Source organism: Lethenteron reissneri, chromosome 64 (genome assembly GCF_015708825.2).
Source record: "Lethenteron reissneri isolate LAM-NWPU_2019-01 chromosome 64, ASM1570882v1, whole genome shotgun sequence".
Taxonomy (NCBI): Eukaryota; Metazoa; Chordata; class Hyperoartia; order Petromyzontiformes; family Petromyzontidae; genus Lethenteron; species Lethenteron reissneri.
In genome coordinates, this window is record NC_083842.1 from 11,806,901 (window position 1) to 11,827,910 (window position 21,010).

A 21,010-nucleotide genomic window follows, 5' to 3' on the forward strand; every position below is an offset into this window, starting at 1 on the left:
GCCCCACCCTCCCCACCCAGCCCCACCCTCCCTCCCCACCTAGCCCCACCCTCCCTCCCCACCCAGCCCCTCCCCACCCAGCACCTCCCCACCCTCCCCTCCCCACCCAGCCCCTCCCTGCACGACGGACGGACACAATAATCCCCTGTGGGCTGATGTAACCAGGAGGTTCCTACCAGTAAAAGTATTGTCTATTTGTTTTTCTCCCTTGTGATGGGACATGACTGCCTCATAAGAGCTACCTAACATTGGAGAGCAGTGGGTTTTTTTTTTATTGGCATGACCTAAATAATCTTTATTTTAAACTACGAAACTGTTTTTATTTTACCGGGTAAGACCCACTGAGCCATAAAGCACTTTTTCAGAAACGATCTGGCCACAAACGATAGCAAAACGAAGTGGCTTATCACGTGGAAATGTATTGCAGTAGCCAAATACTGTACTCTAAACGCGTGATGTTGATTCTAAATGTGGAGAGGAAACCCGGAGGACCCGGAGAAAAATCCATGCGATCACAGGGAGAGAGAGATGCAAACTCCAAATCTACAGCAGGTGTGAGGGTTGGGATCGAACCCACACGCACAATTAACACATTGGTAAATAATACTGTGGAAAAATATATAATAGGTGACGTTTCGGACAATGGCCCTTTTTAATGGCACATAAATTCAACTGTTCATCTTGCCCCCCCCTCGCCTCCATCCCCCCCCGCCTCCATCCCTCCCGCCTCCATCCCCCTCCGCCTCCATCACCCCCCGCCTCCATCCCCCACCACCCCCCACCCCCTCCGCCCCCATCCCCCACCCCTTCCGCCTCCAGCCCCCCCCGCCTCCATCTCCCCCGCCTCCATCCCCCTCTCCGCCTCAGTCCCCCCTCTCCGCCTCAGTCCCCCCCTCCGCCTCCATACCCCCTCCCTCCGCCCCCCCTCCGCCCCTCCGCCTCCATCCTCTCCCGCCTTCAATCCCCCTCCACCCCCTACCCCCTCCGCCTCCATCCCCCCCTCCCGCCTTCAACCAACCCCCTCCGCCCCCATCCCCCACCCCCCACCCCTGCCGCCTCCAGCCCCCCCGCCTCCGCCCCCCCCACCGCCTCCACTCCCCCTCCCTCCGCCCCCCCTCCGCCCCTCCGCCTCCCCCCCCCTGCCTCCATCCCCCCTCCCTCCGCCCCCCCCACCGCCTCCACTCCCCCTCCCTCCGCCCCCCCTCCGCCTCCCCCCCTGCCTCCATCCCCCCTCCCTCCGCCCCCCCCACCGCCTCCACTCCCCCTCCCTCCGCCCCCCCTCCGCCCCTCCGCCTCCCCCCCCTGCCTCCATCCCCCCTCCCTCCGCCCCCCCCACCGCCTCCACTCCCCCTCCCTCCGCCCCCCCTCCGCCCCCCCTCCGCCTCCCCCCCCCCTGCCTCCATCCCCCATCCGCCTCCACCCCCCCTCCCCCTCCCCCCCCGCCTTAACCCCCCAATACCCTCCAACCCCTCCCCCCACCAACCTCCAACCAACCCCCAGGCAAGGTGGCGCCGCTCTTCGCACGCGTCACGATGACGTCACGCCCCCAGTCCACCAATTGCAGTCCGAGCCGTCGTCTCTGTTCACGAGACGAGGAGGCCGAGGAGTCTCCGCAGAGCCCGAAAGGCTTTGGGGGGGGGGGAGGTCCTTTTAGGGATTTATTCTTTTGCGTTGGAAGCTACCGCATGCAGCAACAACAACAACAACAAATATTTACACCATTTTTTTTTTAACCCCAAAAAAGTCATTCCACGAGGTAAGCGATTTTTTTCACTTGCATCTGATTTTATATTATTTTAAAACCCCCGTTAACATATGTACTCTGCTTAATTCATTTTGACCGCGTGCCGTTGACAAATCTCACGTGGAATGATGGCACCTGAAGCCAGACAGGTTAGTTGCGCTTTGGTGACGTCTGGGCGAGGTGGTGGGCGGCAGAGGGGACGGTGCGATAAAAAAAAACCCATTGTCTTACACTTTACTGGACTTCATTGACAATATAATCGTAAAGTGATCGCTGGTCGACGGTGTAATTTGACGTCGTGTGATGCTGAATTCATCCTTATAGGTTAAAGGTCACCGAACTTGCCAATCAAGGTTCGAACACCCAGGCTTGCGGCTATTGGAATAAGAGGTTTACCTTTCTGAACCACGTTCATCCCCATCCCCCACACCGCCTCTGGCCACCCAGCATTGCAGTATGAATGGGGACCCACGCCGCAAGCTACGGTTCATTGGGACAGGTCGTGTGTGGTGGGGTCAAGTGTGGGTACGACCACCTGACTGGACATCTCTGAAAAAATATCTCTGTAAGCTTATCGGATTCCGACGATTTGAATAAATAATTCAGATTCTGACCTCTTCTGAAATCGTCTGCGCCAGCGTAGAATTAAAGCCCTTCTGCCAGCAGCGGTGTTAGCAAGGGCAATTGCAGGGCTTGCAACTCTACCTAATTTATACCAGACGAGGGGGTGGGGTGACAATGGTTTCACATGTGCGGCCACCCTCACACTGATGTCTTATAGGCGAAAGTGCCCTCCCCACCACCTCTGAATATTCGTGAAGAACACTGGTAAAGACAAAGAGTCCAGCGACCAAGGCCAGATACTGTTAGGGCAGATGTTTTTTTATGTTGCTTATCTACTGTGAAGCAGCAGCGTGATCAGGCAGAAGATAGAAAGCCAGATTAAGATAGGATCTCAACTCGTTCACTTCCCTTAAATAGTGTAATCTAGCAACCACATCCCAATCACTTTATTGCCTCGCCTCCCCCTAATTGGTTCCCCATCACACATTCGTGACTCACAAAGATTGAGTCGATTCTAACCATCCAAAAATCATTGTAACCCAGACAATCGTATCCACAGCTCAGGCCAATTCAGTCTATAGCTGAGTATCGGCTGGCTTATTTTGGAGGATTCATTACTGATTTAGGTTTGATCATCCGAATAATCACATAGCAATTGGGGTAAAAATCTCCCCCTCTGTTCCCACGTGTGTTGGCTTGGCATAACGAGCCGTGCAACACTGGATTTGGCTTGTAGGGGTATTCTGCCTTCGGAAGGCAGAATGTGCGGGCAGCTGCCATTGTTAAACGTGCCTGAGTAATTGACTACAAAAACGTAGTAGATGAAAATATAGTCAAGTAGTCGGTCGATAGTCCCAACTCTAATTCGCTCAATTACAGCACAGACTGGCCCAAAACCAGAGTCAGTTGGTCACTTAAACAAAATCTGGAATCTCATGGCATTTCCCAAACGGGATGCTTAAAATAAATAATTACCCGAGACATTACATGTATTTTCTTGTTGGAATTGCCCACTACATCCCATCAGAATGGCGTACACAGTGACCACCGCGGTGCTGGAGCCGAGCAGTGACTTCCCGGCATGGCTGGAGGCGCAGGGCGTAAATGAGGAGGTGGCCCAGGCCATGAACTCGGAGCTGGGCATCCGGGACTATGGGGTCCTGCGCGCCTGCATCAGGGACGGCCTCGTGCGGGCCGAGCTGTTGGCCACGGCACGCGACCGCCTGCCCTTCGGCTTCTATGCCGTGCTACGGCAGGTGGTGAAGGCCCTGCAGGGCGCCGAGCCCCACGACTCCGCTTCCTCTCCTGGTGACGTGACGCTGGAAGGCCTAGTGGACGTGCTACACGCGCTGTTCAGCGGCTTGAGCCGAGAGCTGCTGCTATCTGTGCAGAGGCTGGGAGCCATGGAGAACCCTAAAATTTGCGTTGCTGACTGCACTCCACCTACAGCGGATGTTGAATACAAGGACCTGGCAGTCAATAAAGAGCTGCCCTCAGAGGAGAGGAATGAATTATCTATACACACTGAGCACCTGCTGAAAGAAGGTAATGCCCTAAAATCCTCAAGGGATTATATGTGTGATGACTGTTAGACAAAGATGAGACCACTTGGTAATCTTTTGCAGAGGTCACGTAGAGACTAATTTTGTCCGAGTAGATACTTTTTACACTATGGCAGGGACCAATCTACCTTTAATACTAATTTAATGTACATGGGAAAGCCTGAGTCCTTCTTGTTCACGTTTGGCCAGTTCTTTCGTAAAGTGGAAAGAAATTGGAGTGCCCAAAAAAAAACCCATGAGTACAAGCGAATGATCTTCAACATTTTACAGATATGAGTCCAGAGTCCACTTGCTGTCCCGACAGATCTCACCAGCTGAGTAAGTTGCAGGTCTTGTAGCACATGATTTACAGCCCTATATTTTATATAATAGGGCATAGTGCCATGCAAATAGCAAATCAAATGCATTGTGCACAGTTATTCCATAAGGCATTTGGAACCCAAGACAATGGAGCGGTCAGATGAGTTTACAGTCCAGATCCCAGATGTAGATTCCAGCCCCAGCTTCACCCTTTGCCAGGTTAAAGGACAACTCCATGATGGGATGGCAATACTCGCAAATTAAAGTACACATACACCAATATGTAAATGTTCTTTATTTATATATATATATATAACAAAATGAGAGCCCATTGAGACTAAAACTCTTGTTTTTAATATGGAGACATGGGTTTATATGAGAGCTAACAACCTGTCATTTCATAACCTATGATCCCCACGTGGCTAGTTTGACAGTCTCGGCCCATTTTCTGAATCAGTCACTGCACTTTGCAACACACCTTCAACACGATTAAATAATTATATCGTCACAATACACTATATACACACATGGTATATTACACACATGGTATATTACACACATGCTATCGTCATGGTGTCATCTTGCCATCAGATATGACAGTGCATGACAGCAGGTCGCAACACTCCAAGCGACAACTTAGCCAATACAAATAGTTAAACACTCGTGGGAAACTATGTATTTGCATCTACCACTCACAATGGCAGCTGCCATTCACCACTAAGTGGTGGTAACGTCACCACGGCACTTGTGGCGAGTCGAGGTGCATCTACGACAACTCTCTCTCAAAACACATGTAGTTCAGGAGCCCAGCCAAGCAACCGAAGTTGTTTTTACCTGAAGATGCCTCATCTCTGCTTTTGAATTTGTCTGTCTTCTGGTCCAAGCAAGCTTTGCATCATGGCCATATCCTGTGGTTTCAAGTCTTGCTGATTACCACAATGTAGGAGCATCTCTGGTGGTCACGGTTCACAGCCACGTCTGCTGCTGTGCTGTACATGTGAAAAAAGAGCTGCATAGCTCATCAGATTCCTCCAGTCTAAATATTCTGATTCAGATGTCAATCTTGCAAATGACTCTCCTGGTCTTTTGAGTTCTTAGTTAAAAAAATGTATAAACTCCAGTAACATATATCCACCTCCAGTCAATGCAGTTGATCATGACTTGAATGGGGTGCACCATAGACAATGCCTATAGCAAGAGGGATGCGGGAGTGGAGGGGGGGGGGGGAATAATCTACCATAATCATAACTACTCGGCTATCAATCCAGCTCTTGTCCCAAGAACCTCCTGGATGACCTTATTGACCTTGTTTTAGAACAATAATAATGCAATTTATAATGCTCCCAATATTTCTTGGACATAATTGTCTACAGCTCGAGACACGCGGAGCCTTCTCTACAAAAAAGCCACAACACTACACGTATGCTACACTATGTACATGCATAACACAATTCACATATGTATACACACTATAACTGTCTCAGTGCTTAAAAGTATTTTGTCACGTTTCCCTTATAAAATAATAATTGCAGTCTTCGTGGGTTCTCACTTGGTAAAATAAATGTAACCGACAGTTGCACAAGATCTGTATTCAATAATTCGGTCATCATACACATCTCCAAGTGGACAAAATGCTTTTAATGTGCAATGTATCTCAGTCGACATTGAGGAGAGAATGCCAAATTATTGTGTATTTCGTCAAATAACCATTTATGAACACGTGGCTCTGTGCAGAATACACGGGAGAAGTTGCAACTTTGGTTTCCGAAGACTCCAGTCCAAACAAGCCGTTGCACAAAATAAAATTGGAAGACCAAGATGGTAAGAAACAATCCATTTGAATATAGATTTTTATAAAAAGTAAAAAAAATAATTCTTCACTTTTATCCCAGGTTATACTCCAATTATTCTCACTGGCAACATTCGATAATTTTTTTTTATATTTGGAACACAGGCAGTGTGAGCAGTACATTGCTATGTGGAAGATGTCGCATAAACATTTCTGATATCTGATAATTGTTTTTTTACCCTTTTATTTGGCAACAAAACTGACACCTTTTTTACAAGGAGTCATGGCCTGAGGCTACTTGGAATGACGCGCTTTTAATGCAGCTCGTAACACCATCGGAGACACATCGGCACATGCTTATCATCTGCTGCCTTAAATTTCATAAAGTAAAAAAAAATAACTTTGTTCAATGTGTATCTCCCTCATGATAAACGCAGACATGTACATAAATGGACGACCTTCAGATCTTGGCTTCCAGTCCATGAACACGACCATGGGCTGCATCTCTCACACATCGCTGCAGATGACGGAGACTGGTGAGGAGACATGGGCGGGCATAGGCCGGCAAACCGTGGGGCCTCCAATGATGCCAATCCCCCAGTACCACCCTCTTGATGGTGGCGGTGGTGGTGGTGGTGGTCAGGGGGTCATTCAGTGGGGTGAGGAGAGGCCCTACTCTTGCAAGATGTGCGTACAAACCTTCACATCGGAAGCCCACCTCAACGTGCACCTGCGCACACACATGGCCACGAGGCCATTCCGCTGCATCACATGCGGCAGGTGCTTCTCAAACAGTAGCAGCCTGAATGTCCACGAGCGGACACACATGGTTGAGAAGCCGTATTGCTGCAGCGTATGCGCGCAGACCTTCTCACATCTCAGCAGCCTCAAGCGGCACCAGCGCACGCACACGGGTGAGAAGCCCTATCACTGTGATGTGTGTGGACAGGCTTTCACGAACAAGCGCAACATGAAGTACCATCGAAGCAAGCACGAGGGAATGGCGCTGCCACAGTGATTCCACCTCTTGGCACAATGGTCTGGTGGACAGGTGTGCATGTAGTGGGTTCGTGCGCAGCGTCCCGTGAAATGCACGGAGAAAGATTGACAGAGACACGGGCCTCCCTGCTGTGCAGATGTAATTTTCTTATTGATAACCCTGCGTTGTACTACAGCCACACTCATTGATACCAGTAAAAGGGAGTACAATCATGTGATGCATGTCCGCAGGGGGGGGCATGTTTATCTGGTGGACTAGTATTCTGCTTTGACACAACTAAACCACAGCCAGGCATAAAAATGTGAATCAGGGCTTTTTTCTGGCTGTCAGACTTTATTTCTGCTGGCAAGGCCCACTGAGCAAAGCAGCTCTGTTAAAAGGATAACCAGCCCAAGACTATCAGTAACAGGGTCAGTTAACAGGACAATGCCAGTTGAAATGAAAGCAATTCACTTGGCAGTCGAGGCAAATTTGTACAAAATCTGTAAATGGTGCTCATGCTCCCAGCATGAAGTTGCCTTGATGAAGATTTGTTAAATGGTACAGCAGTGACACATTAGTGTCTAATAAAGCTCAGTTCCAAACAAAGCCTTGTAATGCCTCAAAATTAACTTTTGGTTGCATTTTATTTTAATCCAATGTGGATTTTTTTAAAGTCTAGAATCTGGTTGACGAGTTTTATTTTTTTCTAACTTATGACAATCGTAAAATATTTGCTGTTGAGATCAGAATAATGGTAATGTAATGTAAAGTGCAACAGAATCATGGCAAATCGTTGTAATCATTAAAATTGTTGCTATTGGAATTGAAATAAATGTATAAATAACCCAATTTGTACTGCGCAAAATATTTTACAGACATGAGTGACTGAGGCGCGGAGCCAAGCTACATGTGACTAAAGCCAGGCAATAGACGTGGGACCTTTAAGCATTTCTAACCAGTATATGTGCTGCGAATGTGTAGCGGAGATGGCATTTCAGACGGCGGGGGCTGCCACGGAGAAACGATGCCTGGCAGCGACGGCCCTCGTCCTTGGTATAGAGAGGAGGTTTTGAGTGGCACTGTGGGGAGTTCTACTGTGGAGCTGTAGTGTAGGGTGACTGGAGTGAAGATATGGTGGACAACCAAAAGTAGAAGTGTGGTGGCAAAGGCAGGTTATCTTGTATTTGGCCCTGCTGGTTGGAGGAATAGATGATGCAGTGTTTGGCACCATGTGTTTTAAACTTGGCGACCCGAATTCCGATCCTCGGCCGTGGCCAGCATTAGTGGCGTGTGATAACTGAAGCAGTCCTGGGACCTTCACCTCCTATGCTAACCTAACCTGCCTGATACAGTGTGGGGAAGCCTTAATTCAGCAATTGATTTACAAAGGGTTGCAAACTACGTAAATTACTGTAGTTCAGGATAACAGCAACCATTAATGATTTTTTTATGAAGGGATTTTTTTCCAAACCATTGGCCAAAGAAAGTGGGTTGAAAGATAATCTAGGGAGAAGCAATGTGTGACTTTCCTTGTGAACGTTTGTAACAACGATTTATAATTTGACAAAACCAGTCGCACATAACTCATGCTATAAAATTGTCCAATAAATAACTTAATCGATTAGAAAACTTGTCCCTGACATTTACTCCTATACCCTAAATCCTAGGAAACATGGTATGTAGAAAAATAGCTTTTTTCAACTTTCTGAAAAAAAATCCAGTTTTTGCAATGTCCAAGCATGATTTCATTAATATATTTGTCTATATGCACGCCACCACAGCCATTTCCAAAAAGGCAATGCAAATGACAATTCCAATTTACATAGTATCTAAATGCAATCACATCTTGATGCATTTACCAACAGCAGATTAAATTGGAAAATAGAACAGGGAGGTAGAGGTGATAACCAAGGAAAGTTTGCATAGGGCAGCACCCCTGGTAGTGATGGAAATCCCTGTCTCAGTATTAATACCGTAGGTCACACACAACCCATTTCGTGTTTGAAGGTATGCATCAGCACATTGCACAACCATTCATCACTGCGGTGGCAGAGGTTGTGGCGGTGTCTGGCTCAGGTGCTTGCCTTGATGGTATATCATGTTGGGCTTGCTCGTGAATGCCTGGCCGCACACTCCGCAGCGGTATGGCTTCTCGCCGGTATGCATGCGCTGATGTCGTTTGAGGCTGTTGGGCTGCGTGAACGCCTGTCCACACACACCGCAGCGGTATGGTTTCTCGCCTGTGTGGGTCCGCTCGTGGATGTTCAGGTTGGTGCTGCTGGAAAAACCTCGGCCGCACATGGCGCATATGTAGAGCTTTTCGCACGTGTGCTTGCGCAGGTGGATATTGAGCATGGCGTTCTGTGTGAAACCCTGGCCGCACAGGTTGCAGAAGTACAGCTTGTTGCCTCTGGTGGACGCGGCTGGCTGTTGTGCGATGATCGAAGCTCTGGGCTGAGCGAACTGCTCTTGCATGTCTGGTTTCATTTCCGCGAAGCAGCGGTCAATTTGAGTGCCGTTGTCGGTCATTGTGGTTACCGTCGTTATTACCGGTGGCAGCGGCGGTGTTATCGTTGCTGTCGTTGACGGAACTGTCCTGGAAACGTGGCTACCAGCAGACAGACCTTGTGTGGTTCCGTCGTGTGGGGATGATGAGGTTACGACTTGACTGTCGACTTGCATCGGCATCACGAGACGGATGATGAAACCCGAAGAGGGTTCAACAGTCTCCTCGTCTGAGAAGAAGAAGATTGTGTTTGTACATCAGAAAAATCCAAATTATTGTAAAGTGGCAGATAAACAAAGGATCGCCACTTGCTGTGTAACTATGAAATGCAACTATTCAACACATCGATAATGATGCGGTTCCTCGTACAATTATCATTCTTGGATCATACTCTATTTTATCTTCCTGTCTGACATGAGTCGACTGGCAAAAAGGAATACAAGGGAGATATAAAAAAGCAAAAAATAAATGAATGCATCATAAGCTTCCACAAGTCTCACTTCAGAGTACAAAAACTTGGTTTGTAAAGCATCTCAATATGATCGGATCTCAAGACACTATAAGGATGAGGCACCAATGCACTTTCAAGCACAAATCCTGATCCACGCCTTTCTCCACATCATCGTCCACCCTCGTTCTGCCCGATGCATGTCAGAATGCATCAATTCATTGATTAAAAATAGATTTTTGCACTCACGAAACCCATTTAAAATCATGTGTCAAAGAAACTATGCTTTTTGATCTAATGGAGATTTACAATTGAGACCGTAAAAACAATACGAAAATAATCGATTATTGAATTGTGTCCCCGAATATGACAATTAATGGATACATTTATTTAGATTGATCTTGAAACTTACGAAACATGTGTCAAATAACGTGTGCAAGCAATAATTTTTGATTTATGCAAATAATATATAATTATAAAACGTTAACTCAATGTCTTTGGAAACAGCTACATTTGCAGACTATAAACTGCCACTTCTGACTTACAAAATCAGCTCATCCAGAAATCCATCATACCTCAGTTGATTGGCTAAAGGTTTGTATTCCTTGTGTGCTGTATTAATCTGCCACGCCATCAATGGAAGTGATGAAAACTAATGCCTTCACAGCTGAGTGGAGTTTCATATATGCCCCATCTGGAACTCAAATTAGGCTTGGGGTTACCGCTTTTGAGTGGACAGTCCATCACGACTCTTGATTAATCTCAAGAGTTCAAACGAATTAATCTGCATGCACCATTAAAATCTTACAAATTTTGGCGCTATATAAATTAAATTATTATTCAATTTGACTTCCTCTCACTTTCCCCTCTCGCCCCCATCTTCCCTCCCCATCGCTCTTCACCTAGCTGCTCTAGGGCAGGAATGGCCACAGAGTCCCTGGGCCCCCGCACTTGGCACGGTCGCTCCAATGTACGTCTCAGTGCGTTGATACCAATGCCTCTTCTGCTTGAAAGGAACGGTGGCCATGGCAATCGTAAAACCGCAACCACCGTGCGATCAATCTGATCATCAGTGTGAATTTAGGTGAACATAAGTCAGATTAGGTACACGTGGATTACAACCCTTTGTCGATCCACTGCCTTGGTCAGTGCCTACCCATACCGTGCGAGACGTGGGAGCTATTTGGCCGTACTTTGCCACGCTGGTAAGTGCAAGTTGAAGGTAGTGAGCACAGACGTTGGAGCACTGTACAGGACCATACAATAGATGTTTCTGCACTGCCCTCTGCTGATAATGAGTCACTTGAACAGATACCTCAATGGTACCCAGCTAAGTCACCAAATTGTTCACAGACCCTCCTACTGAGAACATGTGCAGAACTATATTTGGTGTAATGTTTTTATTGAGTGTGCAATCATCGGTGACCAAGCTGAGCCTTTCAATTCACTACACTTAAGAAACCGGTTTAATTACAGGCAACTGCCTGTATTTAAACTCAGGTTCCCAACTGTGCCAGGTTAGTACTAACCTTTAAAGGCCACTTGGCCACCTCTTTATTTGCCAACTTTTTAATAATGTTCCAGTTTTGCTATGGTCCCAGAAGCTACGTGCCTAGGATTGACTATGGTCCAAGTTTAAAGCTTCATTAAAGAGGCAAAAAAAAGGCTTAACCATCATAGCGTTCTAGCAACACATTACACAGTGATGTCACTGGAGTATCATAATAACGTGCTTGATCTGCTACTTCCAAGTCTACTGTTAATGTGTGAATGCCCATTTGTGATGAATGTATGTGGACACTTTACCTTCTGGGACCTCCGTTTTTATCTGCAACATCGAGTCGTCTGCGACTGAAGCCGAGGTTACTTCCATTTTGTCTGAAATAATATGAAAAACACAGCTGTCATCAATGCTGATATCGTCATCATAAGCCATGATCTATCTGCTGCTGGATGAAGGCCATCCTTACTAGTCCCACAATGCAGCAGTCCATCTAGTACCTGTAACCAGTGGTGAAGATTCTGACTGCTGTCCTAGTCAGCCACCTCAATAGGGTGGCTACCTTTTCTACAGACCAATCCCAGATGCATTCCTCAGTCAACATAGATCTATCAAAACCGTGCAGTATACGCGATGAAGTTCAGCAATATACCTGATCTCGCTACAAATTAATTCCTCCCACTCAAACACAGATGCCGATTTCCAGACCGTCTGAGTCAAGCCTGGAAAGGTCGCAACCCTACGGGCACCTTGAATACGATGACACATTCATTATCCATGTTTGATAGACTTGTGTCCAAGAGTAAGTTACCATTTCAACAAGTAAACTTATATCAGATTTCATTCCATCACGATCCCAATCAGCTTCACATGTGAAGCCCTCAGTGCACACCCCTTGGCCGTCCCCAAGTCCCAGCCTCTGTGTAGTGGGTTCACAAGTGACAGAGACGGTGTAGTCGAGGCACACTATTTATTATAACTTTACACTCGGCACAGGGCAACGTATACAACACTTGAAGGGGTAACGGCCCCTTCACCCGTACTGGACTGGGACACACCCTTAGGCTATCTGCCTAACTGGTCAGCTCCCAGGTCCTCCGCTAAGGGTGCTAAGGGAGGCTATCTGACCCGGCCCTGATCAAGGCACAGGTCACGACACCCAGCCAGACAGACTCGGCTCTTAGAAGAGCATCGGCTTTGAGGCTCTGGGGCCCTGGCTTGCGCTGCTCGGTCCTGAGAAGGATGGCGAGTCAGAGGATTTCCAGGGCCTATCTGCAGGTCTTCTGTCTTCACTGGTTCTTCACTCGTTAGCTCCCCAACACTGGACCACGAGCCCTCTCGCTCCCCGCCTTTAATACCAATTTGCCACCGAGGGGTGGGGCTGTGTGGGATCCGAGCATCCCCCCACAGCCCCCCAGGGTGGTAACCGTTTGCGGACGTGGATGTGGGCACCCCTGTGTGCTTGTCCGTTTCCCTCCCGTAACACCCCTACATCTGCATGGACTGCAGCAGCTCCCAGCTCAGCAATCAGCACTTACCATGAAGCTCGTTTAAAGTCAACTCTTCTGATCCTTGTTCCAGTGCTTCAGGAAACAGCAAAGGGGTTACAGAATTTGAAATCATACCTGAAAAAAACAATGGGCCTAAATAATATCCAGACACAAACGATACAATAATTTTGGCACAGAATGTAGCTAAGAAATTCCGGCTACAATTGTTAAAACAACAAATGTCACTGGAGTACCATAATAACATGCTTGATTGGCTACTTCCAAGTCTACTGTTAATGTGTGAATGCCCATTTGTGATGAATGTATGTGGACATTTACCTTCTGGGGCCTCCGTTTTTATCTGCACCATCGAGTCGTCTGCGACTGAAGCCGAGGTCACTCCCATTTTGTCTGAAATGAAAAACACAGCTGTCATCAATGCTGATATCGTCATCATAAGCCATGATCTGTCTGCTGCTGAATGAAAGCCATCCTTATTAGTCCCACAATGCAACAGTCCATCTAGTACCTGTAACCAGTGGTGAAGATTCTGACTGCTGACCTAGTCAGCCACCTAGGTAGGGTGGCTACCTTTTCCACAACAATCCCAGATGCATTTCTCAGTCAACCTAGATCTACCATAACCGTGCAGTATACGCGATGAAGTTCAGCAATATACCTGATCTCGCTACAAATTAATTCCTCCCACCCAAACACAGATGCCGATTTCCAGACCGTCTGGGTCAAGGCTGGAAAGGTAGCAACTCTACGGCCACCTTAAATACGATGACACATTCATTATCCATGTTTGATGGACTTGTGTCCAAGAGTAAGTTACCGTTTTCAACACGTAAACTTATATCAGATTTCATTCCATCACAATCCTGATCAGCTTCAGGTGTGAAGCCCTCAGTGTAGACCCCTTGGCCGTCCCCAAGTCCCAGCCTCTGCATGGACAGTAGCAGCTCCCAGCTCAGCAATCAGCACTTACCATGAATCTCGTTTAAAGTCATCTCTCCAGATCCTTGCTCCAGTGCTTGAGGAAACAGCAAAGGGGTTACAGAATTGGAAATCATACCTTAAAAAAACAATAGGCCTAAATAACATCCAGACACAAACGATACAATAATTTTGCCACAAAATGTAGCTAAGAAATGCTGGATACAATCGTTAAAACAAGTAAAAACTGTACCTTGAAAGGGTTCCATTTTAATTTGGTCCGCAATGATAGTGGAGTTGTTGTCATTCGAGGCTGGAATTAAGGTTTCTTCCGACTCCCCTGCATTCCAAAACCACATCGGAAACATATAAATAATATTTTACATATATAAATCCCCTCCATTTTTCCCTAAAATGTATAATAAATTACAGCTGTATCATTGTCTGATTATCAAGGGGCACGACATAGTATTATCAATTACATTTACAGTTTGTAAAGTAACATTACATAATCAAAAGCACTGTACGATGCAAAACAAATCTGAAAAGGGGGTACAATTTAGCATTACCATTTTGTTCAAATTGATCCATTTCTGCTGGCTCATCTTCAGAAGCAACACGAGCTGCTGATAAGGAAGAAGCCACTTGGCGTTTTCGATAGTCCCCGTTATCCAACCTCTGCATGGACAACAGCAGTTCCCGGCTCAAGCCGCTCAACAGCGCGAGCAGCACCTCCACCAGGCCTCCCAGCGTCACGTCGCCGGGAGAGGAGGCAGCGGCGTCGTCCCAGCGCGGCGTCCCAGCGCCATCGTGGGGCTCGGCACCCCGCAGGGCTTTCACCACCTGCCGCAGCACAGCGTAGAAGCCGAAGGGCAGGCGGTCGCGTGCCGTGGCCAGCAGCTCGGCCCGCACGAGGCCGTCCCCGACGCAGGCGCGCAGGACCCCGTAGTCTCGGATGCCCAGCTCTGAGTCCATGGCCCTGGCCACCTCCGTGTTCACGCCCTGTGCCTCCAGCCATGCCGGGAAGTCCCCGTTCGGCTCCAGCACCGGGGTGGCCACCGCGCACGCCATATCCTGGTGGGATCCAAAGAGAGACTGTGTCCAAGTCAATTGTTTATACTTTATGGTAAACTAAATGGGGTGGTTGCATGGATGCATTAAGGCACTGCTGTATAAGTTTGGTTCACCAAAGGATAAATGTCTCGCTACTCAAGTGAACATAGGGGTGGGTTGCTCATCTCTAATGGTGGGCCAAAGCCAACGATGGTAATTCCACGTTCCAGTGGCAGAGCCAGGCTTTACGAGGAACTCCTGCTTTGGTTTACCGTAATCAATACATTGCGTCATACAATTCACTCAAATGCCGTGCTCCACGACTTTATATCAACGTACTGTATTCAACTTTTTAACAATGGTAATTCATTCACACGCGAGACGGTTAACCCTTTCTGGCAATAAAACAGGTGTTAAGAAGATGTTCAAACACCAAACATAAAACTTTCGCATGGAACCGTGTCTGCATTAACCGCACACCAGTACCTGTGGTGAACGTGCAAACAAAAACATAAACCAGAGAATGTCTTTACCACAAGGACTACGTGTCACCACTGTACAGTGGTACCTCGGTATACGTCGTTAATTCGTTCCAGAAGGTAGAACATACCGAAAATGACGTATACCAAACGAATTTTTCCCATAAGAAATAAAGGGAAAGGAAAGAATCCGTTCCAGAGAATAAAAAATTTGATTTTATACGGCATATTATACATTAACGGGGTTGTATAAAATCATTTAGACACTGCTTATTACTAAAATGCATACATAAATTAAAATAAATGCATAAATAAATAAAACTAAATAAAAATACAATTTAACATCACTTTACCTTGCAGAGAGGAGTTGATGGCCGACGAGGATGGTGGTGAGGAAGGGGAGGAGATGTTATTTTTGGGAAGGAGAGTCCTCTTCCATTAAAACCCTCAGCCTCTACAAACTCCCCAAACTCGGTATCAAATTCCTTTGAGTCGTCTTTGTTGACACTGGCCGCCTCCCCATGCCTCATGACACAATGTATGCCAGTCCTCTTCTTAAAATTATCAAACCAGCCATGGCTGGCTTTAAACACTTCACTAACATCTTCACTCGTTCCTGGCATGTCTTTTAAAAGATCTGCATGCAACATCTTAGCCTTCTCGCAAATTATAGCCTCTGAAACACTATTGCCGGCCAACTGTTTTTCGTTTATCCATATTAATAACAATTTTTCTACTTTCTCTAATGTCTGTGATCTTTGTTTTGATATAAATTTCACCCCCTTTGCAACGTTCGCTGATTTGATGGCTTCTTTTTTTTTCACAATCGTCGAAATTGTCGTTCTCGGCATACGGTATGCCACCGCGAGATCTGTGACGCGCATGCCCCTTTCATACTTTTCTATTATCTCTTTTTTCACGTCAATAGTGATCCTAACCATTTTCTTTGTAGCTTGGCTTTTCTCACGAACCTTTTTAGGGCCCATCTTGAATGAATTGGCAAAAGAAAATTCACGTTAAAATGACACAAAAAACACGTGACAATTCACGGGAGAGTTCTAGAAAGGGTTGTGCACTGAACGAGATCTACACAGGCAGACTGAGGAGCTTTGTTTCAGTCGTATCCAGTACGCGGTGACTCATCCCGACCCATACAAGCTCTAGCAAGCGCGTCGTATCCCAAGCAAGACGTCGTATCCCGAGCGAGACGTCGTATCCCAAGCAAGACATCGTATCCCAAGCGAGACGTCGTATCCCAAGCGAGACGTCGTATCCCAAGCGAGACGTCGTATCCCAAGCGAGACGTCGTATCTCAAGCAAGACGTCGTATCCCAAGAAATGTTTTTCTCGTCAAAACACGACTTATACCAAATTCGATGTATTCCAAAGCGGTTGTATACCGAGGTATGACTGTACTTTGAAGGCGTTCAACGCAAGTACGCACTACAGTGATCCCTCGTTTATCGTGGTTAATGGGGACCGGAACCCCTTGCGATAGGTGAAAATCCGCGAAGTAGGATTGGCCCCCTAGGAATTTCCGTATATGTGTGTGTGGGTACCAGAATGTTTAAAATATGTATATTTACACTTTATATATATTTTACTTAAATCTATTTAATTATAAAACCTTAATATTATACATTCACTCTCTCTCTCTCTCATTCACTGGGGTTTTATTCACTGGGGTTTTTACCTTGGAGAAGAACATGGTGATGGGTAGTTGCTGTCGTTGTTTTTTCTTTTGCTGCAAAATGCCCTTGTACAAGGACATAACCCCGTCAACACGGTTGCTAAACTCGACAGCTCGAACCATATTATCGTCGATGTCTTGTGCAAATCGTTGCATTGCCCTTGCCATGTTGCACAATTGTTGCAGGTTCTCCAGGGTAAGGCCACGCTCTTCAATTTCTTCGTCTTGCTCTTCTTCGCTTTCTTCTTCACTTGCAGACTTCATCATCTCAAGGAGGTCTTCATCTGTCAGTGGGTCCGAGTGGGCATCGATAAGGCCGTTGACGTCTTCTTCCGTCATGTCGACGAATCCTTCATCCCTGATGATGCGAGCCAGCCTCACCGCCTTCTCCACCGCCGAGTGATGAACTTCGTCAGGAGTGAAGCCTGCATAGTCATGCACCACGTTAGGCCATAATTTCTTCCAGCAAGAATTTATGGTCTCAGTTTTCATGTCCTTCAATGCTTGCTGGATATTAGTCAAGCACGACGCAATGTTGTAGTTACGCCAGTACTTTTTCAAGGTGAAGCCTTCCTCGTCGTCAACTGCCGCAATGAGGCCCTCCATCGTGGAACGAGTGTAGAGTGCCTTAAAGGCACGAATGACACCTTGATCCATCGGCTGAATTAGAGATGTGGTGTTAGGGGGCAGAAACTCGATCTGAACCCCATCATATTGCAGGGCTGTTGCATGGCCTCCTGCACAGTCCATCAAGAGAAGGACCTTAAAAGGGAGGCCCTTCTGAGCCAGATACAGCTTCACCTGGGGAATGAAGCAATGGAGGAACCATTCGAGAGTCAGGGCTTTCGTTATCCAGGCCTTAGAGTTATGCATCCAATACACGGGGAGCAGAGCCTTATTTTTGTTTTTTAAGGCCCGTGGATTTTTGGCCTTATAAATAAGGCCTGGCTTAAGCATAAAGCCTGCAGCATTGCCACACATGATGAGAGTGACACGGTCCTTGTGGGCCTTGAAGCCTGGCCTCTTCACTTCATCCTTGAAGAGGAATGTACGAGAAGGCATCCTCTTCCAAAAGAGGCCTGTCTCATCCATGTTAAAAACTTGCTCAGGGAGGTAGCCGTCATCACTGATGAGCTTAGGAAACTCATCCTCCACGTAACGACGAGCAGCATCGGTCTCGGCAGAGGCAGCCTCACCATACAAAGGCACGCTTTTGAGGCCGTATCTCTTTTGAAATTTATCGAACCAGCCTTTGCTGGCTGTAAAGCCTCGTCCTCGAGGAGGCGAATCACTCGTGGCAGAGCTAGTACTGGCTTGAAGTTCGTCAGGATCATCTTCAGCGGCTTCTTCAGCATCTCCTTTGTCGTCGTCATCGGGCAAGGTTTGATCATAGAGAGATTTGGCCTTTGTCCTGATCATATTAGTGTCCAAACTCACGTTTTTTTTCCTGTAATCAGCAACCCACAAGGCTAATGCAGCTTCCATTTTCACAATTCTCTTATTACGCGGAGTTACCACACGTTTCGCTTCTTTATTGAAGCTTATTGCAGCAGTTTTGCGGATGTCAGCTTCGTCTTTTTTGATGTAGCGCACTGTCGATTCATTCACTCCATAATGGCGTGCCACCACGGCATAACTTCTGCCCTGTTTTAACATATCTAAAAGTTTGACCTTTTCACTGATGGTCATCATCTTCCTCTTCCTCTTGGGCTCACTAGAGGAATCTTTCGCAGGGGCACGGCGCTTAGGAGGCATTGTAAGGGCTTAACGAAAAGTTAATTTCGAACACAACACTAAGATACGCGAGACACAGTTGACAGCGTGAACGAGTGGTGAGATACAGTGATCCCTTGTTTATCGCGGTTAATGGGGACCGGAACCCCTCGCGATAGGTGAAAATCCGCGAAGTAGGATTTCCGTATATGTGTGTGGGTACCAGAATGTTTAAAATATGTATATTTATACTTTATATATATATTTTACTTAAATCTATTTAATTATAAAACCTTAATATTATACATTCACTTTCTCTCTCTCATACGATACGTATTATGGTGTTCTACACTCACCAATGACAGTAATATCTTGAGTAATGACGACGACGATGACAATGACGATGACAATGACGACGATGACAGACCTGTGCAGTTCGATGAATGTGATGATGAATGATGATGATGATGGTGTTACTGCACAGGTATAATGAGGCCTTTAAATCAGTTCGAAAAATCCGCGATGCACTGAGGCCGCGAAACTTGAACCGCGAAGTGGCGAGGGATCACTGTACAACAAGGGAAGAAGCTGGGAGAGAATGCAATGATGAGCAGCCAATCAGCTCACGGGATACATCCACTCGTGCTCTCATTAGTCAATCTCGCGCCGGGAACCAATCACGTGCCTTGTCTGAGTGCCCGTGGATATGTACAAAGCCTCTGAGAGAGTTTCTCTCTTTGTCTGGCATCCTGGGAAACCGTTTCTCTCGCGCATCACGATGAAACAACGCTGCTTTCCGCAATACGGCTGCCGATATGGCGGTATTTTTGAATTTTTATTTTTCGATGAATATTTTTGAAAAATCCGCGATGCACTGAGGCCGCGAAACTTGAACAGCGAAGTGGCGAGGGATCACTGTACCCCTAAAAACTCGCCTTTGAGAATAACTTTTCTTTTAGAAAACTTCGTTTCACTCACCCTCGAGAAGTACGTCAATGATGCGACGCCTGCTGCCACGTCAACGCTTACTTTAATTGATTTACTTTATAAATGAATCTTCAACTTTTGTGTGCGTGGTACGAAGGATGTCCGTAACTCGTTCGCACGGAGCAGGCGCGCCTGAGACACGTGGCGCCTGCTTCTGGGGCGAGCCGATTCGAGAGTTTAGGGACCGCGGCGTTTTGACCTACACACAAATAAATATATTTTTTTACAAAAAAAAATCGCCATTCATTTCTATGGAGCATATATATTTTTTTTGTCACTGGGTTGCAAGTTGTCAACAATAGCCTCATCAGACATTAAATATATCTACCTAATAGGCGTAATCATTGGTTCACTGCAGCTCAAAGACTCTACAAAAGCGTGTGCTGGAGTTATCCCGTGTGTGCCCGTCATTTGAAAGCCTGACACATTTTTGTAGTGAGTGCAATTGTGAACAATAGTCCATATCAGACATTAAATACATCTAAATCGGCATAATCATTAGTTCGACTGCAGCTCAAAGACTGTCCCTACAAAGGTGTGTAAAGTTAAGAGATATCTCAGGCCTTGAAGACTAGAATCGGTGATTTCACCTGATGTGTTCAGAAAGGCAGTTCCATATCCGGACAGCAGGGTGAAGAAGGACGCTTCTGTCCAGGGAGAATGTTTCTGGCTTGGCAGGGTTGTGCACTAATTGGGTGGCATGGCATCTTTCATGGCATTCGTTTCTCCGTCACTCGTTTAGTTTGTCCCCGTGAAAATGTAAGGGTGACAGATCTGGGCTGTAAGGTGGATGGGAGGGGGGTTAATTAAATGACAATATTAAAACGATAAACAATTTTGTATTTAACCAGGTAAGGCCCTCTTAGCTACACAGCTCTTTTTTCAGAAGCGACCTGCCACAAATGATAGCTCAACGAAGTGGCATAGAATGTGTAAGTGTCTAGCAGACAAATACTCCAAATGCGTGGTGTTGATTCTATGTAGGGAAAAAAACCGGACCCGGATACAAAATTGACGCGACCATGGGGAGAGACACCGCAAACTCCAAATATACAACAGGCACTAGGGTCGGGATCGAACCCACAACCTATTGCGTACCATGCGAGGTAGTTAACATCTCGCCACCGTGGCTCCACGCCCTGCTCATCACTGACACTTCGGCATCTGGGAGCAAAGCACCGGCATTCCCACTTCGTGGTTGAACCCAGAGCCTGAATGTAAGAGGCTCATTGCTCTGACATGCCGAGTGGTTGTGGCGATGCG

At 46.7% G+C, this 21,010-nt stretch overlaps 2 protein-coding genes across 6 annotated transcripts; one reads left to right on the plus strand and one right to left on the minus strand.

Annotated features, from left to right (window-relative positions):
- The first annotated feature begins 1,582 nt into the window (after positions 1 to 1,582).
- Positions 1,583 to 7,661, plus strand: LOC133359250 (zinc finger protein 629-like). The gene is made up of 4 exons (XM_061577725.1): positions 1,583 to 1,756; positions 3,336 to 3,853; positions 5,905 to 5,991; positions 6,397 to 7,661. The coding sequence occupies exons 2-4, from the start codon at positions 3,337 to 3,339 to the stop codon at positions 6,975 to 6,977; spliced, it is 1,185 nt and encodes a 394-aa protein (XP_061433709.1). The 5' UTR covers positions 1,583 to 1,756; position 3,336; the 3' UTR covers positions 6,978 to 7,661.
- A 283-nt stretch (positions 7,662 to 7,944) lies between these two features.
- LOC133359240 (uncharacterized) lies at positions 7,945 to 19,896 on the minus strand. Of its 5 annotated transcripts, XM_061577703.1 has the most exons (10): positions 19,739 to 19,896; positions 17,051 to 19,348; positions 15,711 to 16,343; positions 14,395 to 14,920; positions 14,079 to 14,165; positions 13,878 to 13,922; positions 13,226 to 13,297; positions 12,935 to 13,021; positions 11,702 to 11,773; positions 7,945 to 9,676 (listed from the first exon to the last, which is right to left on the minus strand). In XM_061577703.1, the coding sequence occupies exons 2-10, from the start codon at positions 18,800 to 18,802 to the stop codon at positions 8,979 to 8,981; spliced, it is 3,972 nt and encodes a 1,323-aa protein (XP_061433687.1). In that variant the 5' UTR covers positions 18,803 to 19,348; positions 19,739 to 19,896; the 3' UTR covers positions 7,945 to 8,978. The 5 variants fall into 5 exon arrangements, with proteins under 5 accessions (XP_061433687.1, XP_061433688.1, XP_061433689.1 ...); XM_061577704.1 differs by having other exon boundaries at positions 14,395 to 14,899; positions 17,051 to 19,896; XM_061577705.1 differs by having other exon boundaries at positions 12,935 to 12,979; positions 17,051 to 19,896.
- Between the last annotated feature and the right edge of the window lie 1,114 nt (positions 19,897 to 21,010).